General features: G+C 48.5%; 1 protein-coding gene across 1 annotated transcript in view; it reads right to left on the bottom strand.

The window, feature by feature from the left end:
• The window catches only part of LOC310668870 (BCL-6 corepressor-like protein 1), a 101,119-nt gene that overhangs the window by 39,025 nt on the left and 38,874 nt on the right, over positions 1–23,220 (bottom strand). The window contains 7 exon segments of the mRNA XM_083422231.1: positions 619–839; positions 2,586–2,700; positions 5,997–6,185; positions 6,189–6,313; positions 6,753–6,833; positions 7,782–7,920; positions 18,748–20,262. Of these exon segments, the coding sequence (XP_083278357.1) occupies positions 619–839; positions 2,586–2,700; positions 5,997–6,185; positions 6,189–6,313; positions 6,753–6,833; positions 7,782–7,920; positions 18,748–20,262 (2,385 nt within the window).

The raw sequence follows: 23,220 nt of genomic DNA on the forward strand, positions 1-23,220 counted from the left end.
TAAATGGTGAAAATTAATACTTTACAGAATACTTTTCGTAGGCTTCAGCTTACGGCGGCTTTGCTTTAATCTTTTTACAAAACGGAAGGTGGACTTCCTGTTTAGACCTTCACGTTCAAGTGCCAAATCCATATGTTTAGTAATCCAATTCAATTTACTTATGAATATTTACTTAAAGTCCAAATGTCCGCAGGAAAAGTCGGCGCTTTCTGGCAACAGCTATGCGGCTTCACTCCCTGAAAGTAGCGGTCAGTTCGATGTACCGTGCCGCTCACCCCACGTTGCTCCGGAGCCCCGAAACCGGGTCTCCCCATGAGTAGGGGAGGCACAAAGGGTACGTGCCGAATCCCAAGCCCACGGTCTTCTTCCGTCCGTGGTTTTTTGTGGGTCTCCACCTCGCCGTGGCGGTCAGACCCTTGTTTCCAGGGAGCGGATTCCTCCGAGACGGAGGAAATCCGCCATTACCAGAAGCGCCAACCCGGAAGTCTCTGCTAGCTAAACCTTTTAAGTGGCGATTGAGCCTGGTTTTGTAGCTCAGACTCCCACAGAGCCCTGGGTGCAGCACCCGTCTAACCCTATCCCAAAATCAACTCCAGCATCTCCTAAGCAATACTGTACCTTCCCCTCTTCACAGATGCCTGAGAGGTGTTTGGTTTTGCATTTGCGTTTCCCGGAAGGTTTCTCTAGCACATCCTGGATGGGAGCCGAGTTGGGGTGATCCAAGAGGAATCCATTGTGGAAGTCCAGGAGTCCTTGGAGGATTGGAGAAAGCCTGCTCCTCAAGCACAGGTCCGAGCCTTTGCTCGGCACAGCATCCTTGTGGTTTCGATACCTGAAGTCTGCAAGGCAAGGCAGAGGCGGATTAAACAGCACAAAGGAGACTCAAATGCACACATCCCTGGGCTCAAATGCACACATCAGCTCCTGAACATGCAAACAGAAGTGGGGAGTAGAAAAAGAAAGGAACAGCAGAGGCTTCAGAGCAAGCTTCTTGGTTAGCTCCCCTTGCATACTATCAGCCAGCCGTGGGTACATCAAAGGAAGCTGTCCAGCATCCTCAGTCTATGGTGTGCTGCTAAGCAACTGCTCCATTTTAGCCAACTGAAATGGCACTAACGTCACAACTTCTGCACCTATTTCCCTAGCTCCCTTTTATTCTGAGCCACTGCCACATTACCGTGGCAGTGAGTTCCATAGCTTTATTGAATTTATTATTATGCCATCGACGTACATGATCCTTTGCTAACAACTTGAAAGGAAGATGGATCAGAGGGCCAGAGAACTGCAAAAGCAAAGGATTCTGGGAAACTGATACCTTTGACCAGAAGCAAAGAATTAGCATACAAACGAGGGCGAAGAGAGAAGCAGACTGGTGGACGGACTCACCACTGGCAGCACACACCGTTAGATACACTGCAGACGTCCACAATCGCCCCAAAGGGAAGCTGTGCTTGAAGTTCTACGTGGTTTCCTCCTGCTTAATGAACTTTCCCACAATACATGCGGCCCTGTCCTCCCTTAAGGCTTCCAGGCCTTTAAGATCTTCACAAAGCACTCCGCAGCTTTTTCCACCCGTGCTAGCAGAGCCCAAGCTTAAGCAGCTGCCCCCTGGTGGCTACCGCAGCTGGCAAACTGGACAGTTGTGCCTTGCTCCGTGCCACTACGGAAGACTTGTCCTCACTCAGGCTGAAGAGGGATGCCTTCCTGCAACCGACAGTGGGATTAATTTGGCAAGCCTGCAAGAGCAATTGTCCCTCTTCTTTCCAATGGCCTAAAAGGGTTTTGTTTTTGTTTTTTTAAAAAAGATGCCAGAAAGGAGAGGGACAACAATTGCTTGTTATTTCCTCTCTGGTAAAGCACTGCCTTTTAAATTCTAGGGAGGAGACGGCTGCAGCATAAGCTGTTCAAAGGGCACTCCATAGACTTCACAGCCGTTCAGCAACAAATAAGCAGGCTAAGAACCTGGCGAGGTCTGTTTTGGACAACCTCTAGGGAGGTGAAGTTGGATGGGTGTCCACCAGGGATGCTTCAGGCACAGACAGGGCTGTGTGCAGCACTTGGCGCAGGATCACAAACTTCAGACTGCACCACATGGTTCAAAATGCATGGTCAATGCTTGGCAAAACCTCAGATGACCCGAGGAAGGGAGACTGCCAGTCCCAAGTTCACACTGTTTCCATGGGAAACTACTGCACATGCACAGAAACATGGTGGGCAAACTAAGAGTGCTGGCAACCCTCCCAGTCACAGGTATTGGCATGGGCTGGCACAGCCCACAAATTTGTGTTTTTTATTTACCCGCCTGCCCCACAGCCAGCAAGAAACACTGGCAATGCTTTCTTTAAAAATTGCATTCTGCAAAGCAGGTTGGCAGAGAAGAGGCAGAAAGGTCCATGCCTCCTTTGCAAGTCCACTCACTCGCCTGCATGGGATTCCTGCTTGCCCATGGCAAGTAAGTGAATTGTTAAATGCGAAGCTGCCACAGGGCCAAGTAACACTAGCCTGACAGCGCAGAAGTTGCACCAAGGGCTGCCGCCTTGAGGATCCCTGCCCTGCAGCCGTTCCCGGTGGCTCCCCTTCGCTACCTGCTTGCATTTTCCACCGCTTGTTGCAACATCTCGTGTGCTCCTCTTTCTCCCGCTCTATCAAGTACTCTCCAGTCTGGTACTTCCAGCTTTTCTGCCTCCTCCTTTTCGTTCTCTCTTTTTTTTCCTTTCCTTTTCTTATTTATACCCCGCCCTCCCCAACCAATTCCGGGCTCAGGGTGGCTAACACCAAGTATAAAAACAATTGATTAAAATACAACTTTAAAACAAGACAGATAAAAAATAATACAAGAATAGTGACTGATCTTCTAGAATATATTGATATGAAACCTAGCAAGAAGGTGGCAATGTTACTGGTAGATGCGGAGAAAGCCTTCGACAGTGTGGCCTGGAATTTTCTGGTCCACACTGTGGAAAGTTTGAAACTTGGGAACAAAATTTTGAATGGTATTAAAGCGATATATGAAAACCAGAAAGCTAAGTTAATAATTAACAATGAAATAACTGAAGAATTCCAAATTGAAAGAGGCACCAGACAAGGATGCCCTCTATCCCCACTTTTGTTTATTATGACGCTGGAAACACTCCTAATAGCGATAAGAAAGGACCCAAAAATCAAGGGGATTAGTCTAGGTAATAGACAATATAAAGTCATTACTACAGAAAACCCAGAAGAAAGTATACCAGAAGCACTAAAGAAATTGTTTGCGTATGGAGAAGTATCAGGCTTTAAGTTAAATAAAGAAAAATCTAAATTATTAACGAAAAATATGGGGGTAAAGGATCAGGAAGAATTGGAAAGAGTAACAGGCCTTAAAATGACCACAAAAGTTAAGTATTTGGGGATCTAGATCACAAATAAAAATACCAATTTGTACAAGGATAACTATGTGAAGAAGTGGAACGAAATAAAAGGACATCTAAATAAATGGAATAAATTGAACTTGCCCTTATGGGGAAGGATATCCTTGATAAAAATGTCAATTCTACCAAAGATGCTCTTCCTTTTCCAGACGATCCCAATAATTATCAGGACAAAATGTTTTAAAGGTTGGCAAAGGGATCTTTCTAATTTTATCTGGCAAGGTAAGAAACCAAGAGTAAGGTTCAAAGTACTGATGGAGCCTAGAGAAAGGGGTGGGTTCACAGTCCCAAACCTCAAGCTGTATTTTGAGGCTGCATGCATGACATGGCTAAAAGATTGGATGTTACTGACAGATACTGAAATCTTAGACCTGGAGGGCTGGGACAAAGTTTTCGGGTGGCATGGCTATCTGGGTCACGATAAAATAAAAGCACATAGAGGATTCACTAATCATTTGGTGAGAAAGGCCCTATTCGAAGTCTGGGAAAGAAATAAAACAATAGTAACAGCCCAAACTCCCTGGTGGTTATCACCTATAGAGTCATCAGCCTTGCACAGAAGCAATATGAAAGATAGCTGGCTAACATATAGGGAACTCGTAGAAGAGATAAAAGATTGCCCAACAGTAAAGAAATTTGAAGAATTAAAAGAGAGGGGGGTGAATTGGTTATAATATTTTCTATTAAAAACAATATTTGAGAAGGATAGTAAGCTTAAGGGTTTGATAAAAAAATATCGGCATGGGAAAAAGAAATTTTATATAACAACCAACAGACTCTTTCAAAAATATATAAACTGTTACAAAATGGGGAAGTAGAAAAGGAGGAAAAAGGAGACACTATTAAAAAATGGGAACAAGATCTGGGCAACCCAATTGAATATAATGAATGGGAAAGACTATGGACAAAAAATATAAATTTTACAGCATGTTACCTAATAAGAGAGAACTATATGAAAATGTATCACAGGTGGTACCTGGCACCAGAAAGTCTTGCAAAAATGAATAAAACATATAATAATAAGTGCTGGAGATGCAAGATACAAAAAGGAACCTTCTACCATATGTGGTGGACGTGCCCCGAAATTAGGAAATTTTGGAGCATGATCCACAAAGAAATAAAGAAAATATTAAGAATATCATAGTAAAAGGCCAGAGGCATTCCTTTTAGGAATTTTAAATGACGATAATCCAAAAGACAAAACTAGATTTTTCTCATACACAACGTCTGCAGCAAGAATCCTGGTGGCTAAGTACTGGAAAGGGAATCAGTTACCCACTAGGGGAGAGTGGCTATGTAAGCTCTCAGAATACTTAGAATTAGCCAAATTGACAGACATAATAAGACAAAAACCAAAAAGTGAAGTAAAAAAAGAATGGGAGTGCCTAAATGAATACAGTGGTGCCTTGCAAGACGAAATTAATCCGTTCCGCGAGTCTCTTCGTCTAGCGGTTTTTTCGTCTTGCGAAGCAACCCTATTAGCGGATTAGCGGATTAGCGCTATTAGCGGTTTAGCAGCTATTAGCGGCTATTAAAGGCTTAAGGGATTAGCGGATTAGCTGCTAAAAGGCTATTAGCAGCTTAGCGCCTTAGAAAAAGGGGGTGGGGAGCGGAAAAAAACTCAAGAATCGCAATACATTTTCGTCTTGCGAAGCAAGCCAATAGAGAAATTCGTCCTGCGAAGCGCATTGAAAAACGGAAAGCCCTTTCGTCTAGCGGGTTTTCCGTCTTGCGAGGCATTCGTCTTGCGGGGCACCACTGTACCTCAAAAGTCAAGGTTTGAGGGCAGAAATCTGGCTGAGTCTGGAATAAACTTGTGAAGTGAAAGGATATGAAAGAAGGATTTATATCTAGATGTTAGGATAGAGAGGATAAAGAAAACAGGAAATCAGGAAGACAGAATGAGAGATAAAGGAGGTGCTGTAGGATTGGTGGAAGTCAATGTCATGTTGTTGTTTTAGTGTTCATAATATTAACTTGTAAGATATGGATTTGTTTGTTTTTTTGTTTTGTTTTTGTTGTCTTTTTTAGTTTTCGAATGTTGATTTTTGTGTGTTGTGTATTGTTATCTTTTGATATCTTTTAGGTTGTTGTTGTTGTGTGGAAAATACTAATAAAATTCATTTATTTAAAAAAAAACAAAAAACAAACAAACAAACAAAGATTAAAATACAACATTAAAATTCAGCCTCATTTCAGTAGAAACTCAAATCAAAACTTTTTGGGGATAAAAACGTCAAATCTTCAAGGCCAACTATCCAGACTGGTCCTACGTGGGCCAGAAAAAAACCAGGGAAGTCCCCAAATAGGAGTTCCATCACAGAAGGAGAAAGGAAAAATGAAAGAGGGAGAGGGGATCAAGTTGATTCCAAGCCAAAGGCCAGGCGGAACAACTCTGTCTTACAGGCCTTGCGGAAAGAAATCAGATCCTGCAGGCCCCTGGTCTCATGAGACAGAGCGTTCCACCAGGCCGGAGCCAGTGTTGAAAAGGCCCTGGCTCTGGTTGAAGCTAATCTGACTTCCTTAGGGCCCGGGATCTCTAGGGTGTTGCTATTTATGGACCTTGAGGCTCTCCATGGGGCATACCGGGAGAGGCAGTCCCGTAGGTATGATGTGGCCGCTCTCCTCCTCCGCCTCCTTGCAGCTCCACAGCTGCCGAGTGGCATCCACTTGCCACGGCATCCCCTGACCCTTGTGCGAGTGGAAACTGGTCTTCTCTGACCGCGACTGCTCTCTGTCTTTGCAGCCAGAGTGGGGGGAGAGGTGGGGGGATTTTCACAGCCTGCGATGCCTCAGGGTGAGTTCATCCTCTCCCTCGACATTCTCTTCTTCCTCTTCCACCGGCAGTAGAATCTCCTGGCCACACTCCTCCAACATGTTAACAGAAGAGCCTCCCATGCTTCCTACAGGAAGAAGGAAAGGAAAGGACCCCTCCGCTCTTGAATCAGAATTAAGCACTACACCCCGGGATCTCAGCTTTAGCAACACCTCCCTCTTTTGTGCCCAATTTTTCCTCTCAGAATCCCCTAATATATAATTCATTTCACAAGTAACAACAACAAAACAATTAGCAAATCCAGATGCTGATTTTTCTTCCAAATTCACTCTGAGGAAGAGATCTGTATAACTCAAAAGCCTGCACACTTGGTTTCAAAATTAAATTGACCCAAAGCACAGATATTGCTTGTCTCTTTCTGTATGGTTGTTTAGGGACTGGGGGGGCCAAGGCAGCTAAGCTAAGAAGATTTTACACAACACACAAGCATATGTTTCAGACAGACCACAACTCCCTGAAAAATAGCCAGGTTCCCCTGCCCCAGGTTGAAGGAATCAGCCACTCACCTGACTGGCTGCGTGTGCGGCTGCTCAGCACCACAGGAATGAAGTCCCGGAAACTGTTCTTTGATTTCTTCTCAACAAAAGCTGAGGAGGATTGTTTGGTTGGGGGGAAAGAAAAGAAAAAAGAAGAGAGCTCTGAAAACTAAAGTGCCATTTGGAAAAATACAACTATTGGTCCAGGGAAGCTGTACATCTTCTGTCCTGCCCCCATCCCCAGAGATCTGAGCCACGAGCAGGTGTGAAGCTGGGAAAGTGAGCCCACAAACCCAAAAGGGGGTTTTCAGACACACAACTCGAGATTAGGGCACAACAGATCAAACTGTGAATGGGTTCAGTCATTCAGTCTGCTCTGTCCCACTTCCACATTAATCGAAAAATATACTTTAAAATTTTCATTTCTATCCTGCCCTTCCTGTCACCTAAAATACACATTTAAAACGTATTTTGGTACTCCCCCCCCCCAAAAAAAAATCTTTATTTATTTATTTTTGGCTACGAGCTGTATTGCAAAATTTGAACAGCTGCAAAACCCAAAGGACAGTTGTGTTCTGATTTGCATTATCATCAGCTTGTACCCTCATGCCCAGCTCAACAGGCAAGTGGTCCTGCCGTGGTTGCACAAACAAAAACTGAGGTAGAGGACATTGCAAAGTTATCTAATAGGCTTGATGTTTGTTAAACCTTTGCTTACATGTAACCCTAACCCTAACCTTTACAAAAAAAAAAAAAAAAAAGGAAAATGCTAGGTACGCTACTGTATTTTAAGGAAGCAAGCCAGAAATTCAGAGAAGGGGCCTCATATATCCCAGAGAGGATGGACAGAAACACCTCACACTGCAGGTAGCAACTCTGCCCTTTAAGGGTGGCTCACACCCATTTTGATCATCCCTCTCTCAAAAGGTAGGCAAAGATGGACTGTGCCCAGCAGAGAGAGACCCTTGCTGGCTACAGGACCAGCGTAAAAGAGTCTTCCATGGATGTTGGACACTTTTAGGAAAGGCAATCGTCAGAGCGCAGACCCGGCTCCTGTACCTTCTTCGCAGCTGTGCCCATGATGCCCTGGAGCTGCCTTCCGGCGCTTGCGCTTCACATGAGGGCTGCCATGCTCCTTTGTGGAGCCCGACTGGCTCTCCTGCTTGCTGACCTTGTGGGAGCTGTGATACGTCCGCCACTGTGGATACAGAAGAGACACACTGGCAGTGAGAAGAAGCAAGAGGTCTTTGCCAGATTTGTTCCACGGTATTTTTTCCATGTTTGTACCCCGCACCTCCCCCCTTCATGGATCACAGCCTTGCCATGGCGAAGGGGCTTGAATAACTCAGAGAAGCTATGAGCTATGCCATGCAGGGCCACCCAAGATGGACAGGTCATAGTGGAGAGTTTTGACCAAACGTGATCCACCTGGAGCAGGAACCGGCAAGCCACTCCAGTATCCCTGCCAAGAAAATTCCATGGACAAAGACAACAGGCATATAAAAGTTATGACGCTGGAAGATGAGCCCCTCAGGTCAGAAGGCATCCAACATGCTACTGAGGAAGAGCGGAGGTGTAATGGCTTGGCTCTCCCACAGAAGCGAGAAACCAGCAGTAATTATCTCAGGTTTATTGCTCAAACACATAAATCACTCCGGAGCTCCTTCACTCCATGTCTGACTCCAAGTTAGCAGTTGCCAAGTCTAAACTCCGCCCCTTCCTCTTCTTCCAACAGTGGAAAAAACCCTTCCGCTTCCGTTTCCCCCCCCTCCTCTTACTGACCTTTTCCCGCCTTTGAGTCTTTGGGTTAGCTATTCCCAGCCTCTCTCCTTCTGTCTCTGAGCTAAGATTGGTGTTTAGAGCTTTTTTATCTTCTGCTTGCTCTCTGCTCTCTGAAGTTCTGCCACTCGGCTGCCCCTCCTCCCTCTCACATTCCAGTCTGCATTTCAGTGTCCTTATCTCCTTCGGCTTGCTTAGATTCCCAGCCTCTGACAGCTCCGGAACGAAGCTGACATCACCCCCTCCTCCAAGCCCCCCTTCTTCCTCCTTGGCTTTGCTGCCTGTCTCGGAGGGCTCTCTCTGCTCTGGTGACCACCATGTGCCAGTCTCTTCAGCTTCTTCTTCGCTAAGGTCATCCTCTTGCTCCCACCCTCTGGGCTTGGGTTTGTGGGGGAACCTACGGTGGAACTGCCGTTGCAGGTCTGGGGCATGTAAATCCTGGCTTCGTACTCAGGAGTTTTCTTCAGGTCCATAACCTTTCCATGACACAAAATACTGTAACTGTCTTCTACACAGTCTTGAGTCTAAAATCTGTCGGATCGCAAACTCCTCCTGATCCTCCACCATGACCGGAGGAGGAGGTGTCTGTTTAGGTTCCTGGCAGGGATGTGCAGGAACGTATGGTGACAGGAGAGCCCTGTGAAATACAGGGTGTATCTTCATCGAGGCAGGCAATCTCAATTTAAACTCTACGGGGTTTACCTGTTCTACCACTTCAAATGGTCCCAACCACCTTGCCTCTAACTTCTTCCACCTCCCCTTTGTTGGTAAGTCCTTGGCCAACAACCACACCTTGATCTCTTCTCCCTGCTGTCTACGTTCATCAGCATTCCTCTTATACGCTTTTTTAGCTGCATCCAGCTTTTCTCTCAGTAGTTTGTGTAACACCTGCATCTCCCCTACGAACTGTTCTGCCACTGGCACCAACAAGGTGTCCTCTGGTTCTGGAAACGCCCTCGGATGTCGTCCATAGTTGGCCAGGAATGGTGTTTGTTGGGTAGACGCATGTACCACATTGTTGTACGCAAATTCTGCTAGTCCCAATTTATCCACCCAATCCTCTTGCTGGTAGTTCACGTAGCAACGCAAGTATTGCTGCAACGTAGCATTGGTCCTCTCTGACTCTCCATTGGTTTGAGGGTGTCTCGCTGATGTAAGACACACTTCAACTTCCAAAAGCTGCATCAGCTTCCTCCAAAACTGTGAGGTAAATTGTGTTCCTCTGTCCGAAATCACTCGTGACGGCAGCCTGTGCAGTTTGAACACGTGGTCTACAAACATCTTGGGCCGTTTCCTGTGTTGACAGCATCTTTGGGCATGGCACGAAGTGCGCCATTTTCGTGAACAAGTCCACCACGACCCAGATGACTGTCTGCTTTTGAGAAGGCGGCAAGTCTGTGATAAAATCCATTGTGATCGCCTCCCAAGGTCCTTGCAGAGTCGGAAGCGGTTGCAGAAGTCCCGCTGGTGCTGCTCTAGGTGTTTTTGCTCACTGGCAAGTGTCACATGCCCTGACATACTCCTGGGCCTCTTCTCTCATCCTGGGCCACCAAAACCGTCTCCTTAGTTGATCTACGGTCTTGTACTGCCCAAAGTGACCCGCCGTCGGGTTGTCGTGGCACTGCCTCATGACTCGTGCTCTCAAATCCCCTTCTGGCACGTAGAGCACCTCACCCTTAAACAAGAGGCCTTCCCTTTCAGTGAATCCTTCAGCGCTGTTCTCCTTGTTATGTATCGCTGCCAGTTTCCGCTGCGCAAATTCATCTCCTTGTGTTTGGCACCTGAACTCCTCTACACCGACAATCGATGTTGCCGCTAGTTGCAACTGTTCTGGCTTCAGAATGTGTTTCAATTCTTGCTTCTGTTCTCCCCTCATGTATTCCGGTTTCCAGGACAAGGCGTCTGCCCTCTGGTTCAGGTGCCCTGGTACATATTGTATGCAGAAGTTGAAGCGGGCAAAGAACTGCGACCACCTGATCTGTCTCTGGTTCAGTTGTCTCGCGGTCTGCCAATATTCCAAGTTCTTGTGATCGGTGTGCACCTCCACTTGGTGTTGTGCACCTTCTAGGAAATGCCTCCATGTCTCCAAGGCCTCTTTTATAGCCAGCAGCTCCCTTTCCCAAATGGTGTTCCGAAGCGTTAAGCTTCCGCGAGTGGAATGCACATGGCCGTAAGTCCCCGTGGCTGTCTTCCTGCAGCAGCACCGCTCCTACTGCCCTTTCAGAAGCATCCGTCTCCACTACCATTGGTATGTACGGATTTGCGTGGTGCAGGTACTTCTCTGCGGTGAACATCTCCTTGAGCCTCTCAAACGCACACTGCGCCTTCTACGTCCAGACGAACGGCTTCTTGCCACTCAAGCAGTCAGTGAGGGGTGTGATGAGCTGCGAGTAGTTAGGCACGTACCTCCTGTAGTAGTTAGCGAAGCCCAAGAACCTCTGCAAGTACTTCTTGGTCTTAGGCTTCTGCCACTCCAACACCGCCTTCACCTTCGCCAGATCCATACGCACCCCCTCAGGAGACACGCAATACCCCAAAAATTCCACCTCTGTCATGTGGAACTCGCACTTCTCCAACTTGGCGTAGAGTCTATGTGCCCTCAGCCGTTGCAACACCTCCCTTACATGTCGCACATGCTCTTCAGGACTTTCTGAGTATATCAAAAGATCATCAAGGTAAGATACCACGTTCCTGTCTAGCAAGTCTGCCAAAAAATGATTGATGAAGGCCTGGAAGGTGGCTGTGCCCGACTGCAACCCAAACGGCATCACTAAGTACTCAAAGGTCCCATATCTTGTATTAAAGGCCGTCTTCCAATCGTCGCCTTCCCTTACCCGTATCAGGTTGTAGGCCCCCCTCAGGTCCAACTTGGTGAAAATTTTCGCTGATCTCAACCTCTCCAGCAGATTCCCAATACGTGGCAAGGAGTATCAGCTGGGAATCATGAGCTTGTTGGTCCTCCTATAGTCCACAACGAGCCTTTTTTCCGGGTGTCCCTCTTGCTTATGAAGAAAACTGGGGCTCCCCCTGGTGCCTTCGTTGGTCAGATAAAACCCCTTGCCAAATTCTTCTGCAAGAACTCCCTCAGCTCGGCTAGCTCCATCTCTGACATGGAATAGAGGCGACTGGTGGGTATCTGGGCCCCTGGCACCAAGTCTATTTTGCAGCCATAAGGGCGGCGTGGGGATAACTGGTCTGCCTCCTTCTCACAGAACACGTCTCTGAAGGCCTTATACTGCAAGGGTATGGAACTCTCTTCTCCCGTGAGTTTCCCTCCTACCTCCGCCCCCTTGGCTCCCACCTCTCTAGGTACTTCAAGCCTCAAGCAGTTCGCTTGGCAAAAGGCTGACGGAAACGTTAAGGAGCGTTGACCCCAGGCCACGACAGGATTGTGTTTTGTGAGTCACGTCATTCCTAGGACTATGGGGTGTGTCACTAACTTAGTGATATGGAACCTCATTGTCTCCTTGTGTCCCACCACCTCCACCCCTAACAGTTGTGTGGCTTGAACCACTTCCCCCCCTACTAAGGGTCAACCATCTATCATCTGTACCTCGATTGGGGAGTCTTGTTGCTGTGCCCCAAGGTTGTGTTGCTTCGCAAAATCTGCATCTACAAAGTCTAGAGAAGCCCCCAAATCCACCAGTGCTTGCCCTTGCACCCTGCGACCATCTGGGAGTTGTAGCATCATGGGCAGAGCTATCCCAGGAACGGCTGGTTCCATTTGAGGCCCCTCTACTGACTTGTCGCCCAGCCCCTAGCCTCTCTTAAGGGCTGGGATTGGCCGTTTCCCAACTGTTCTGCTTGGGGTTTCGGTTTTTCCTCCACTCTGGTCCCTGAAAAGGATCCCCCTGTCTTCCTATCAGGACACTGTTTAGCCAAATGCCCCTGCCTAGCACACACGAAGCAAGTGTGTGTCTCCTGACGCTGCTGACTCCCTTCCATGCCTTCCTGGTTCTCTCCCCTTCCACCGATCCAATCTGCATCGGTTCAACAGCTTCTCCCTGACTAGGTGTTCTGCCAACCCCCTGTTCCGGAAGCTTGGGAGTGTAGGCCCTTACCCCCAAGGGCCCCCCTGCCCCCCTCTTCTCTAGCTTCCTCTGCTGTTGGCGTAGCCCTAGCTGTAAGGACGCTTGAACTATCTCTTCCAGTGACTGCATGGGTTGCATCTTCACCATCTCATCCAGGATCGAAGGACTCAGCCCTGCACGATACATGGCTGCAAGGGGCTCTGTGTTCCGTCCCCAGCCCACCTTGTGCACTAGTGAATTGAAGGTAGTCCAGTAAGAGGCCACAGAGTCACCCCCTTGTTGCAAGTTCAGTAGCTGCTGCTCTGCAGTGGCGTGTTCCAGTGGGCTCTTGAACATGGCATCCATCAGTTTCCAGAACTCCTGCAGGTCCCCTAGAGCACTATGTTGGGTCTCCATAAGGGGGATACCCCAGTCCTTAGCTGTTCCCCCCAGCCAACTGATCAGACATGCAACACGCTGCTTATCTGAGCTGAATTCAGCTGACCTCAAGTGCAAAATGTATCTGGCTTCATTTCTAAAGGCTGCATAACTTTCTGTATCTCCATTGTATTTAGCTGGGATCAGTCCAGGCCCCCTGCTGGCTCTGAGGTTCCTTTTCTGTTCTGAAGTCAACCTTTGTTCTGCAGTGCTCCTGCCAAAATGTCTAATTGGCTTTTGAGCTGCCACGTGTAGCTCCTTAATTCTGTTATGGCGTCAGTGGGCTCTCCTGCCCCCCCCCCCAGCTGCTCCCCCAGCTGCACTTCCTACGTCCGGTACTTGCCCATCCAACACGGTCTTTGATGTCCTCCGGTGTGAGAGATTAAGATGAGACTCAGCAATCTGTAATGGCTTGGCTCTCCCACAGAAGCGAGACACCGGCAGTAATTATCTCAGGTTTATTGCTCAAACACATAAATCACTCCGGAGCTCCTTCACTCCGTGTCTGACACCAAGTTAGCAGTTGCCGAGTCTAAACTCCGCCCCTTCCTCTTCCAACAGTGGAAAAAACCCTTCCGCTTCCGTTCTTCTTCCCTCCTCTCACTGACCTTTTCCCGACTTCGAGTCTTCGAGCCAGTGTGGTGTAGTGGTTAAGAGCGGTAGTCTCGTAATCTGGGGAACTGGGTTCGCGTCTCCGCTCCTCCACATACAGCTGCTGGGTGTCCTTGGGCCAGTCACACTTCTTTGAAGTCTCTCAGCCCCACTCACCTCACAGAGTGTTTGTTGTGGGGGAGGAAGGGAAAGGAGAATGTTAGCCGCTTTGAGACTCCTTAAAGGGAGTGAAAGGCGGGATATCAAATCCAAACTCCTCCTCTTCTTCTTCTTCTTCTTCTTCTTCTTCTTCTTCTTCTTCTTCTGGCTAGCTATTCCCGGCCTCTCTCCTACTGTCTCTGAGCTAAGATTGGTGTTTAGAGCTTTTTTATCTTCTGCTTGCTCTCTGCTCTCTGAAGTTCTGCCACTCGGCTGCCCCTCCTCCCTCTCACATTCCAGTCCGCATTCCGGTGTCCTTATCTCCCTCGGAACGAAGCTGACAGCAGGACAAGTACAAGTAGATTCAGAGCTGATGAAGCGGCTGGGCCAAAGCCGAAAGGACGCTCAGTTGCGGATATGCCTGGAAGCGAAAGGAAAGTCCAATGCTGTAAAGAAAAATATTGCATAGGAACCTGGAATGTAAGAACCATGAACCTGGGTAAGTTGGATGTAGTCAAAAATGAGATGGCAAGAATAAATATTGACATCCTGGGCATCAGTGAACTAAAATGGACGGGAATGGGCGAATTCAGTTCGGATGGCCATCATATCTACTATTGTGGGCAAGAATCCCGTAAAAGAAATGGAGTGGCCCTCATAGTCAACAAAAGAGTAGCGAGAGCTGTACTGGGATGCAATTTCAAAAATGATAGGATGATCTCAATACGAATCCAAGGCAGACCTCACAGTAATCCATGTTTATGCACCAGCTACTGGTGCTGAAGAAACTGAAATTGACCAATTCTATGAAGACTTACAACACCTTATAGAAGTGACACCAAAGAAGGATGTTCTTCTCATCATAGGGGGTTGGAATGCTAAAGTAGGGAATCAAGAGATAAAAGGAACAACTGGCAAGTTTGGCCTTGGAGTTCAAAACGAAGCAGGGCAAAGGCTAATAGAGTTCTGTCAAGAGAACAAACTGGTCATCACAAACACGCTTTTCCATCAACACAAGAGACGACTCTACACATGGACATCACCAGATGGGCACCATCGAAATCAGATTGATTATATTTTTTGCAGCCCAAGATGGAGAAGCTCTATACAGTCAGCAAAAACAAGACCTGGAGCTGACTGTGGCTCAGATCATCAGCTTCTTATAGCAAAATTCAAGCTTAAACTGAAGAAAGTAGGAAAAACCACTGGGCCGGTAAGATACAATCTAAATCAAATCCCTTACGCATACACAGTGGAAGTGAGGAACAGGTTTAAGGATTTAGATTTGGTGGGCAGAGTGCCTGAAGAACTATGGGTGGAGGCTCGTAACATTATACAGGAGGCAGCAACGAAAACCATCCCAATGAAAAGGAAATGCAAGAAAGCAAAGTGGCTGTCCAACGAGGCCTTACAAACAGCAGGGGGGAGAAGGCAAGCAAAATGCGAGGGAGATAGTGAAAGATACAGGAAACTGAATGCAGATTTCCAAAAAATAGCAAGGAGAGACAAGAAGGCCTTCTTAACAAGCAATACAAAGAAATAGAGGAAAACAACAGAATGGGAAGAACCAGAGATGTGTTCAAGAAAATTGGAGATATGAAAGGAACATTTCATACAAAGATTACCATAATAAAGGACAAAAGTGGTAAGGACCTAACAGAAGCAAAAGACATCAAGAAGAGGTGGCAAGGATACACAGAGGAATTATACAAGAAAGATATGGATGTCTCACACACCCCAGGTAGTGTGGTTGCTGACCTTGAGCCAGACATCCTGGAGAGTGAAGTCAAATGGGCCTTAGAAAGCTGCTAATAACAAGGCCAGTGGAAGTGATGGTATTCCAGCTGAACTATTTAAAATTTTAAAAGATGATGCTGTTAAGGTGCTACACTCAATATGCCAGCAAGTTTGGAAAACTCAGCAGTGGCCAGAGGATTGGAGAAGGTCAGTCTACATCCCAATCCCAAAGAAGGGCAGTGCTAAAGAATGCTCCAACTACCACACAATTGCACTCATTTCACACGCTAGCAAGGTTATGCTTAAAATTCTTCAAGGAAGGCTCAAGCAGTATGTGGACCGAGAACTCCCAGAAGTGCAAGCTGGATTTAGAAGAGGCAGAGGAACCAGAGACCAAATTGCAAACATGCGCTAGATTATGGAGAAAGCTAGAGAGTTCCAGAAAGACATCTATTTCTGCTTCATTGACTATGCAAAAGCCTTTGACTGTGTTGATCACAGCAAACTATGGCAAGTTCTTAAAGAAATGGGAGTGCCTAATCACCTCATCTGTTTCCTGAGAAATCTGTATGTGGGACAAGAAGCTACAGCTAGAACTGGATATGGAACAACTGATTGGTTCAAAATTGGGAAAGGAGTACGACAAGGCTGTATATTGTCTCCTTGGTTATTTAACTTATACGCAGAATTCACCATGCGAAAGGCTGGGCTGGATGAAACCCAAGCTGGAATTAAGATTGCCAGAAGAAATATCAACAACCTCAGATATGCAGGTGACACAACCTTGATGGCAAAAAGTGAGGAGGAATTAAAGAACCTTTTAATGAGGGTGAAAGAGGAGAGCGCAAAATATGGTCTGAAGCTCAACATCAAAAAAACCAAGATCATGGCCACCTCCTGGCAAATAGAAGGGGAAGAAATGGAGGCAGTGAGAGATTTTACTTTCTTGGGCTCCATGATCACTGCAGATGGTGACAGCAGTCACGAAATTAAAAGACGCCTGCTTCTTGGGAGAAAAACAATGACAAACCTAGACAGCATCTTAAAAAGTAGAGACATCACCTTGCCAACAAAGGTCCGTATAGTTAAAGCTATGATTTTCCCAGTAGTGATGTATGGAAGTGAGAGCTGGACCATAAAGAAGGCTGATCGCCGAAGAATTGATGCTTTTGAATTCTGGTGCTGGAGGAGACTCTTGAGAGTCCCATGGACTGCAAGAAGATCAAACCTATCCATTCTTAAGGAAATCAGCCCTGAGTGCTCACTGGAAGGACAGATTGTGAAGCTGAGGCTCCAATACTTTGGCCACCTCATGAGACGAGAAGACTCCCTGGAAAAGACCCTGATGTTGGGAAAGATGGAAGGCACAAGGTGAAGGGGACGACAGAGGACGAGATGGTTGGACAGTGTTGTCAAAGCTACCAGCATGAGTTTGACCAAACTGCGGGAGGCAGTGGAAGACAGGAGTGCCTGGCATGCTCTGGTCCATGGGGGTCACGAAAAGTCGGACACGACTAAACGACTAAATAACAACAACAACAGCAACATCCCGCACCTCCAGCACTCCCATGTACCCAGGGCTGTTTGCAATTGAAATGAAACTTAATAAAACTCTGGAACCGAAATGCTAAGAAGATCCAGCAGATTTTTTAAAAGCACAGCAGTGACATCACTACCCCAATCTGCTTAACAGGTAAAAAAATAAATAACTAAAATTAAAACAACCTGGGAAAATGGAAAAGGACTTAGCTGGTGCTGAAATGACATCAAATCAGGTGCCACCTGGGGGGAAGTGTGTTTATATATATATATATGGGACTTGGGTGGCGCTGTGGGTAAAACCTCAGTGCCTAGGATTTGCTGATTGTAAGATTGGCGGTTCGAATCCCGGCGGTGGGGTGAGCTCCCGTCGTTCGGTCCCAGCTCCTGCCCACCTAGCAGTTTGAAAGCACCCTTAAGTGCAAGTAGATAAATAGGTACCGCTTTATAGCGGGAAGGTAAACGGCGTTTCCGTGTGCGGCGCTGGTGCAGCTTCGTCACGTTGGCCACGTGACCCGGAAGTGTCTTCGGACAGCGCTGGCTCCCGGCCTCTTAAGCGAGATGAGCGCACAACCCTAGAGTCGGACATGACTGGCCTGTATGGGCAGGGGTACCTTTACCTTTACTATGTTTCTGTGTGTGTGTATGTGTATATATATGTGTGTGTATATGTATGCACACACACACACACACACACACACACACACACACACACAAACACACAGGGGAATACCTGAAAAGGTCTCTCACTGCCCTTATTGCCACTCACTTAGCCTTTGAAGGGCAGGTCACCCTCAGAAAGGCTACAGAAGTGAACTTCAGTCACAGTGGTATGGAGGAAGACAGTCTAAGAGATAATCTGGGTTCCAAGCCATGCAGGAGCTTTAAAATGATCAGCACGGGCCACTTTGAACTGAACTCTGAAAGGAATCAGAAGCCAGGGCTTCTTAATGGCTGTGTCTCAATCAAGCAGCTGCTGGCAACAGGGAACGCACTTGGGGCAATTAAAACAGACCTGCCCTAAGCCATATGACACAACCAAGTGCCTCTGAGCCTCTTCTGATGTCACATGCTCCATCTAGCTGCACAAAACAACCTCTGGTGCAAGTGAAGTCTAACACAGGGGAAAGCCCAAGGCATTCTGGTAAGGCTGGAACCACCAGACAAAACCAGAAACGCTTCCAAGACCACATCTGGGATTCACACATCAGCTTCACCTCCAACACAGAGATTCAACCTGGCTACATTTTTTTAAAGTATAGAGGACAAACTACATTTTAAAATGTAATATCAAAGGCATCTCGTCATGTAATTATTTTCCCTGGATCCGTTCTGTCTTTTAGGTAAGATACAGTGAAAATAAGAAACTGAATAAAAAATAACCAACCAGGACATTCATGTAAACAATGGACACTGATCCTAATAGTGCTCTCATGCAACAAACAAGCACTTCTCATGAGGGAGAGTCACAAAATAATTTAAGATGCACAGTGGTATCACATGAAATTCCTGGTTCTGTCTGCTGTCCAGGCAAGATTCTCTCCTTCCTATAGTATTGGAAGCAGCTCTGCAGGAACTCCATCAGCACTACAGGAGCTTACTTCGAACATCTTTCAATCCTAGTTCATCTTTTTCCTTGTCCTCAGCAAGAAACTAGTCCTCCCGGAGGACTCCCTAACCCTCAGCCCAATCTCACCCACGCCACCCCTCAGATGCTGCTCCAGGAAACACTGGGTGTGAGCCCTGTTTTCACATCAAGGCAAGTCACTCACTTTGCGGGTGTGCAGGTTCTGGCTGTCCGATTTGCAGGGGGCCTGAGATTCCTCACTGCCCCTGCACTTCTGCTTCTTGTGGGTCAGGCGGTCTGGCCCGTCATGCTGCCACTTGGACTTGCAGGGGAAGCCCTCCTCCACTTCAATGTGGGCCACCCCCTTGAGCTTGGCTTTTGGAGGGCTTCCCGAGGCAGCCCCAGCATGCAGACAAGCAGCAGAGGTGATCAGCACCTCTGGCTCCACTTGTTCCTTCTTCACGCGGCTGAGATCAACCTGGTGCACACTGCGGAGAGGGACTTCTGCCGCCAGCTGATCCCGAGGTGCATTGCTGCACTTCCAGTCATTGCGCTTGCTCCCTGGGAGAGGCGTCTCAGAGGTCGTCCGCACACTTGGCTGGCTAGCTAAGGAAAGGCCGTGAGATAGGTAGGCAGCCAAAGCCTGGTTTTTAGGCCTGGCGTCCCCGGGGCACTTGCAGCTACAGCCCTCTGGGGGAGCTTTGGGCTGCGGGGTGGCCTCTGCTGCTGAGTCAGCCTCGAGTCTGTCAGAGTCGTATTTTGGAATAAGACCCTCAGAACCCCTTGTGTCTGGGAGACTGGCCTGAAGAGCTGGTGAGATGCACAAAGGGCTGGCAGTGTTCAGCAAGGCTGCCTTACAACCCTTGCCCTGAGAGGGAGCTTTGGGGGCTTTCTGGACCACTGCGGAGGACTCTATCAGCTGCACACCAGGGAACGTGGCCAGCTCACCTGCACCAACTGGCTTGCAGGGGGCAACTTGATTCGGGCACAGCTGCCCGGCTGCCGAGATGCCGATGGAAAGCAGAGGGCCCTGATGGTAAGGCGACCACCCCAAGGGCAGCAGCTGGGGGCTGGCAGGCTTCCCGTTGACTGAGCACTGAGGGTAAATGCTTCCCTGGCTGGGGCTCCAAATGGCAAGCTCCTTTGAAGGGTGCAACTGGGCCCCTGGGACACCCCAGGCACGAAGGAGCTGCCTTGTGGGGTCAGGCAGCCCCTCTCCACCACTCTTCTTCCCGGGAGGCAGCCCGCCACTGTGAGGCTCTCCCTGGTCAACAATGGAAATGAGCTCCTGCTTGGCGAGATGGCGGGAGTCCCTGCCAAGGCCGGTGCCAGAATCCTTCCCCAGCAGCACGGAAGCTGGGACTGGGTTGGCCACCCCAACGTAGGTGCTTGGGATGGTGCTGATGAGGGTGGTCGAGTTCTTCACCCAGGAGCCCTGCTCCCCATTGCGGAGGAACTCCGGGAAGATGACGAAGGGCGACGTGGTGCCTGGGCCGCCAATGGCCTGAGCTACCCACTGAGGCTTGGAGAAGACTGTGGTGAGCAGTGCTTTGCCACTAGTGTGCACCGGGGTCAACACAGGCATCGGGGCCATCTTTCGCTGGCTCGGAGGAGGCAGCTTCTGGTGGTTTGACTTGGCGGAAAGGTCAAGGGGCATCTCGCTGCATTCCGGGGAGACCATCTCACGCTCCAGCTGTGGGGGGGATTTCAGTGGGGAGATGTGTCAGAAGCTTAATGCTGGCCAGCTGGCATAGATAAGGCTCCGGGCTCCCAGCCAGTTTCCAAACTATTTGATTTATTAGACAAAGTTCAAACGTACATCTCCAGCGTTACGATTATGCGTCCTTCCCTTGTGGGCAGTTGTTCCCTCTAATCTTACTTCCTCTTTCTTCTTACCCAGCATCCCCATCGGCTAAGGCTCCTCCTTCTGTTTACTCTGTGTACATCTTGACTTGTGCCTGGCTCGTCCTCCTCCCCCTCTACGTCAGACTATCTGATGACAGGCTGCTTATAATCTCTTTCGGCTCTCTATAACTGCTGGTTTCTGTCCTTTCATCTTTTCCCGTTTGCCTCTCCCTGACATCCACCCCCTCCTCAAAGGCCCCCTCCCGCTCGGGAGACCCGACTATGTCCCCTTCTCTTTCCTCAGAGGTGGTTGGAGAGAACCCCGCAAAACTACCCTCTTCCTCATCTGTCTCTTCAAACACACTCCTCCAACCCCCAAGTCCTGGTGTTCCCCAGTCTACGCCTTCGTCTTCTTCCTCCTCCTCATCCGATGCTGGGAAACCTTCGAATTCCTCTTCGTCGTCTGTTGTTTCAAACACCTCTTGTAAGGACCTCACCTTGCTTCTTGGTTTGTCCGGGAAGAAATAGTGGAAGTCCTCTACCAGTTCATTGTTAGACATACTATCTTCCGGGACCCAGGTATTCTCCGATGCCGGGGCCCCTTCCCAAGCCACCAAATATTCCACATTCCCCCCTCTCCAACGAGAGTCCAGTATTTCCGTGACCTCGTTCCCCTGCTCCCTTTCCTCCATTTCGGGCGGTGAGCCTTCCACTCCCCCACTACCCGCTCTCCTTCCTTCCTCCCTGTAGGGAAACAGCAGTGACCTATGGAACACCGGATGGATTCTCATGCTTTCTGGCAACCTGAGCTTAAACGCCACCAGGTTTATTTGCTGGATAACCTCAAAGGGCCCCACCTTCCTGGGCTTGAGTTTCTTACAGCCCCCTTTCCAAGGCAATCCTTGCGTGGACAACCACACCTTGTCCCCAACCCTGATGACCTCCCCCGTTCGCCGATGTTTGTCGGCTTCCTTCTTGTATGTCTCCTTAGCCCTTTCCAAATTTACCTGCAGCTGTCTGTGGATCGCTTCCATTTCCTCCACAAATTGTTCGGCCGCTGGAACACTCCACGACTCCTCCCCCCTCCCGGGGAAGGCCCTTGGATGAAGCCCATGATTGGCGAAGAATGGTGTCATCCCTGTGGATACATTCTCTGCGTTGTTGTAAGCAAAATCTGCCAGGGCTAGTTTGTCCACCCAATCGTTCTGCTTCTGACTTACATAACACCTCAAATACTGTTGTAAAACCGCATTCGCCCTCTCCGTTTGCCCATTGGTCTCGGGGTGTCTCGCCGTGGTAAAGCTCACTTCCACCTGGAGCAGCCCCATGAGCTTGCGCCAAAATCGCGAGGTAAATTGAGCCCCCCGATCCGACACCACCCTTGCAGGTACCCCATGTAACCTAAACACGTGCTCTACAAACAGCCTAGCTGTCTCCTCCGCCGTTACGGCGTGCGAACAGGGCACAAAATGGCACATTTTGGTCAAGTGATCAACCACCACCATGACCGCTGTCTTCCCCTTACATCTGGGCAGATCAGTGATAAAATCTACACCCACCACCTCCCATGGCTTCCCAGGTGTGGGCAATGGTTCCAGCAACCCCGCTGGTGCCGCCCTTTCCCCTTTGGCCCTCTGACACGTGTCACATCCTCGCACATATTGCTTTACATCCTCTCTCACCCTCGGCCACCAAAATTCCCTCGTGACTAGTAGCATGGTCTTATGCTGTCCAAAATGCCCCGCCGTAAAACTGTCATGGAGTTGCTTGAGGATCCAGCCCCGAAGGTCTTCTCCTGGAACATACAAGGCCCCTTTGTGGTACAGTAACCCCCCTTTCACCTCAAAACCACCCTCGGCACCCCCTCTCCCTCTTAACTCCCCCATCTTTTGTCTGGCAAAGGCATCGTCTCTGAGCATTTGCATCAGTTCGTCATCCTTGATCAACATTCCCCCACACAACCATTTGCTCTCTGGAAACATCAGTCTTGCTACAGGTGGCCCTTCCCCCATCATATACTCAGGTTTACGGGAGAGCGCATCCGCCCTTACATTCTGCTCTCCCGGCACATATTGGATCTTGAAGTTGAAGTTGGCAAAGAACTCTGCCCATCTTATCTGTCTCTGGCACAACACTCGTGCTGTACGCCAATACTCCAAGTTCTTGTGGTCAGTGCACACCAAAATTTGGTGCTTTGCCCCAACCAGGAAATGCCTCCATTGTTTAAAAGCCACCACGATCGAAAGCAATTCCTTATCGTAGATGGTGTAGTTATGCTCTGATTTGTTGAGCTTCCGTGAAAAGAAGGCACACGGACGCCATTCCCCTTTTTGATCTGGCTGCAGCAGCACCGCCCCAATCGCCCGATCCGACGCATCTGTTTCCACCCGTAGTGGTTGAGCCGGGTCAACGTGGATCAGTTGCTCCTCTGAAGCGAAAGCCCTCTTTAGTTTCTCAAACCCCTCTTGGGCCGCCTGCGTCCACTGAAACTTCTTCTTAACACTGAGACAGTCCGTGATTGGCGTCGTCAATTCTGCAAAATTCTTTATGAATTTCCTGTAGAAATTGATGAAACCCAGGAAACGCTGAACATCTTTCCTGGTTTTAGGACTCTCCCATTCCACCACTGCCTTCACCTTCCCCAGGTCCATGGCCAACCCCTGGTCCGACAGCCGGTACCCCAGGAACTCGACTTCCCTTGCGTGGAACTGACACTTCTCCAGCTTGACCCACAAGCGGTTCTCCTTGAGTTTGCTCAGTACCTGACGTACATCCTCCACGTGCTGCTGTTCGTCTTCCGAGAACACAAGGAGATCATCTAAAAAAACAGACG

The sequence above is a fragment of the Podarcis tiliguerta genome (genome assembly GCF_965153285.1).
Source record: "Podarcis tiliguerta genome assembly, chromosome: W".
Classification (NCBI taxonomy): Eukaryota; Metazoa; Chordata; class Lepidosauria; order Squamata; family Lacertidae; genus Podarcis; species Podarcis tiliguerta.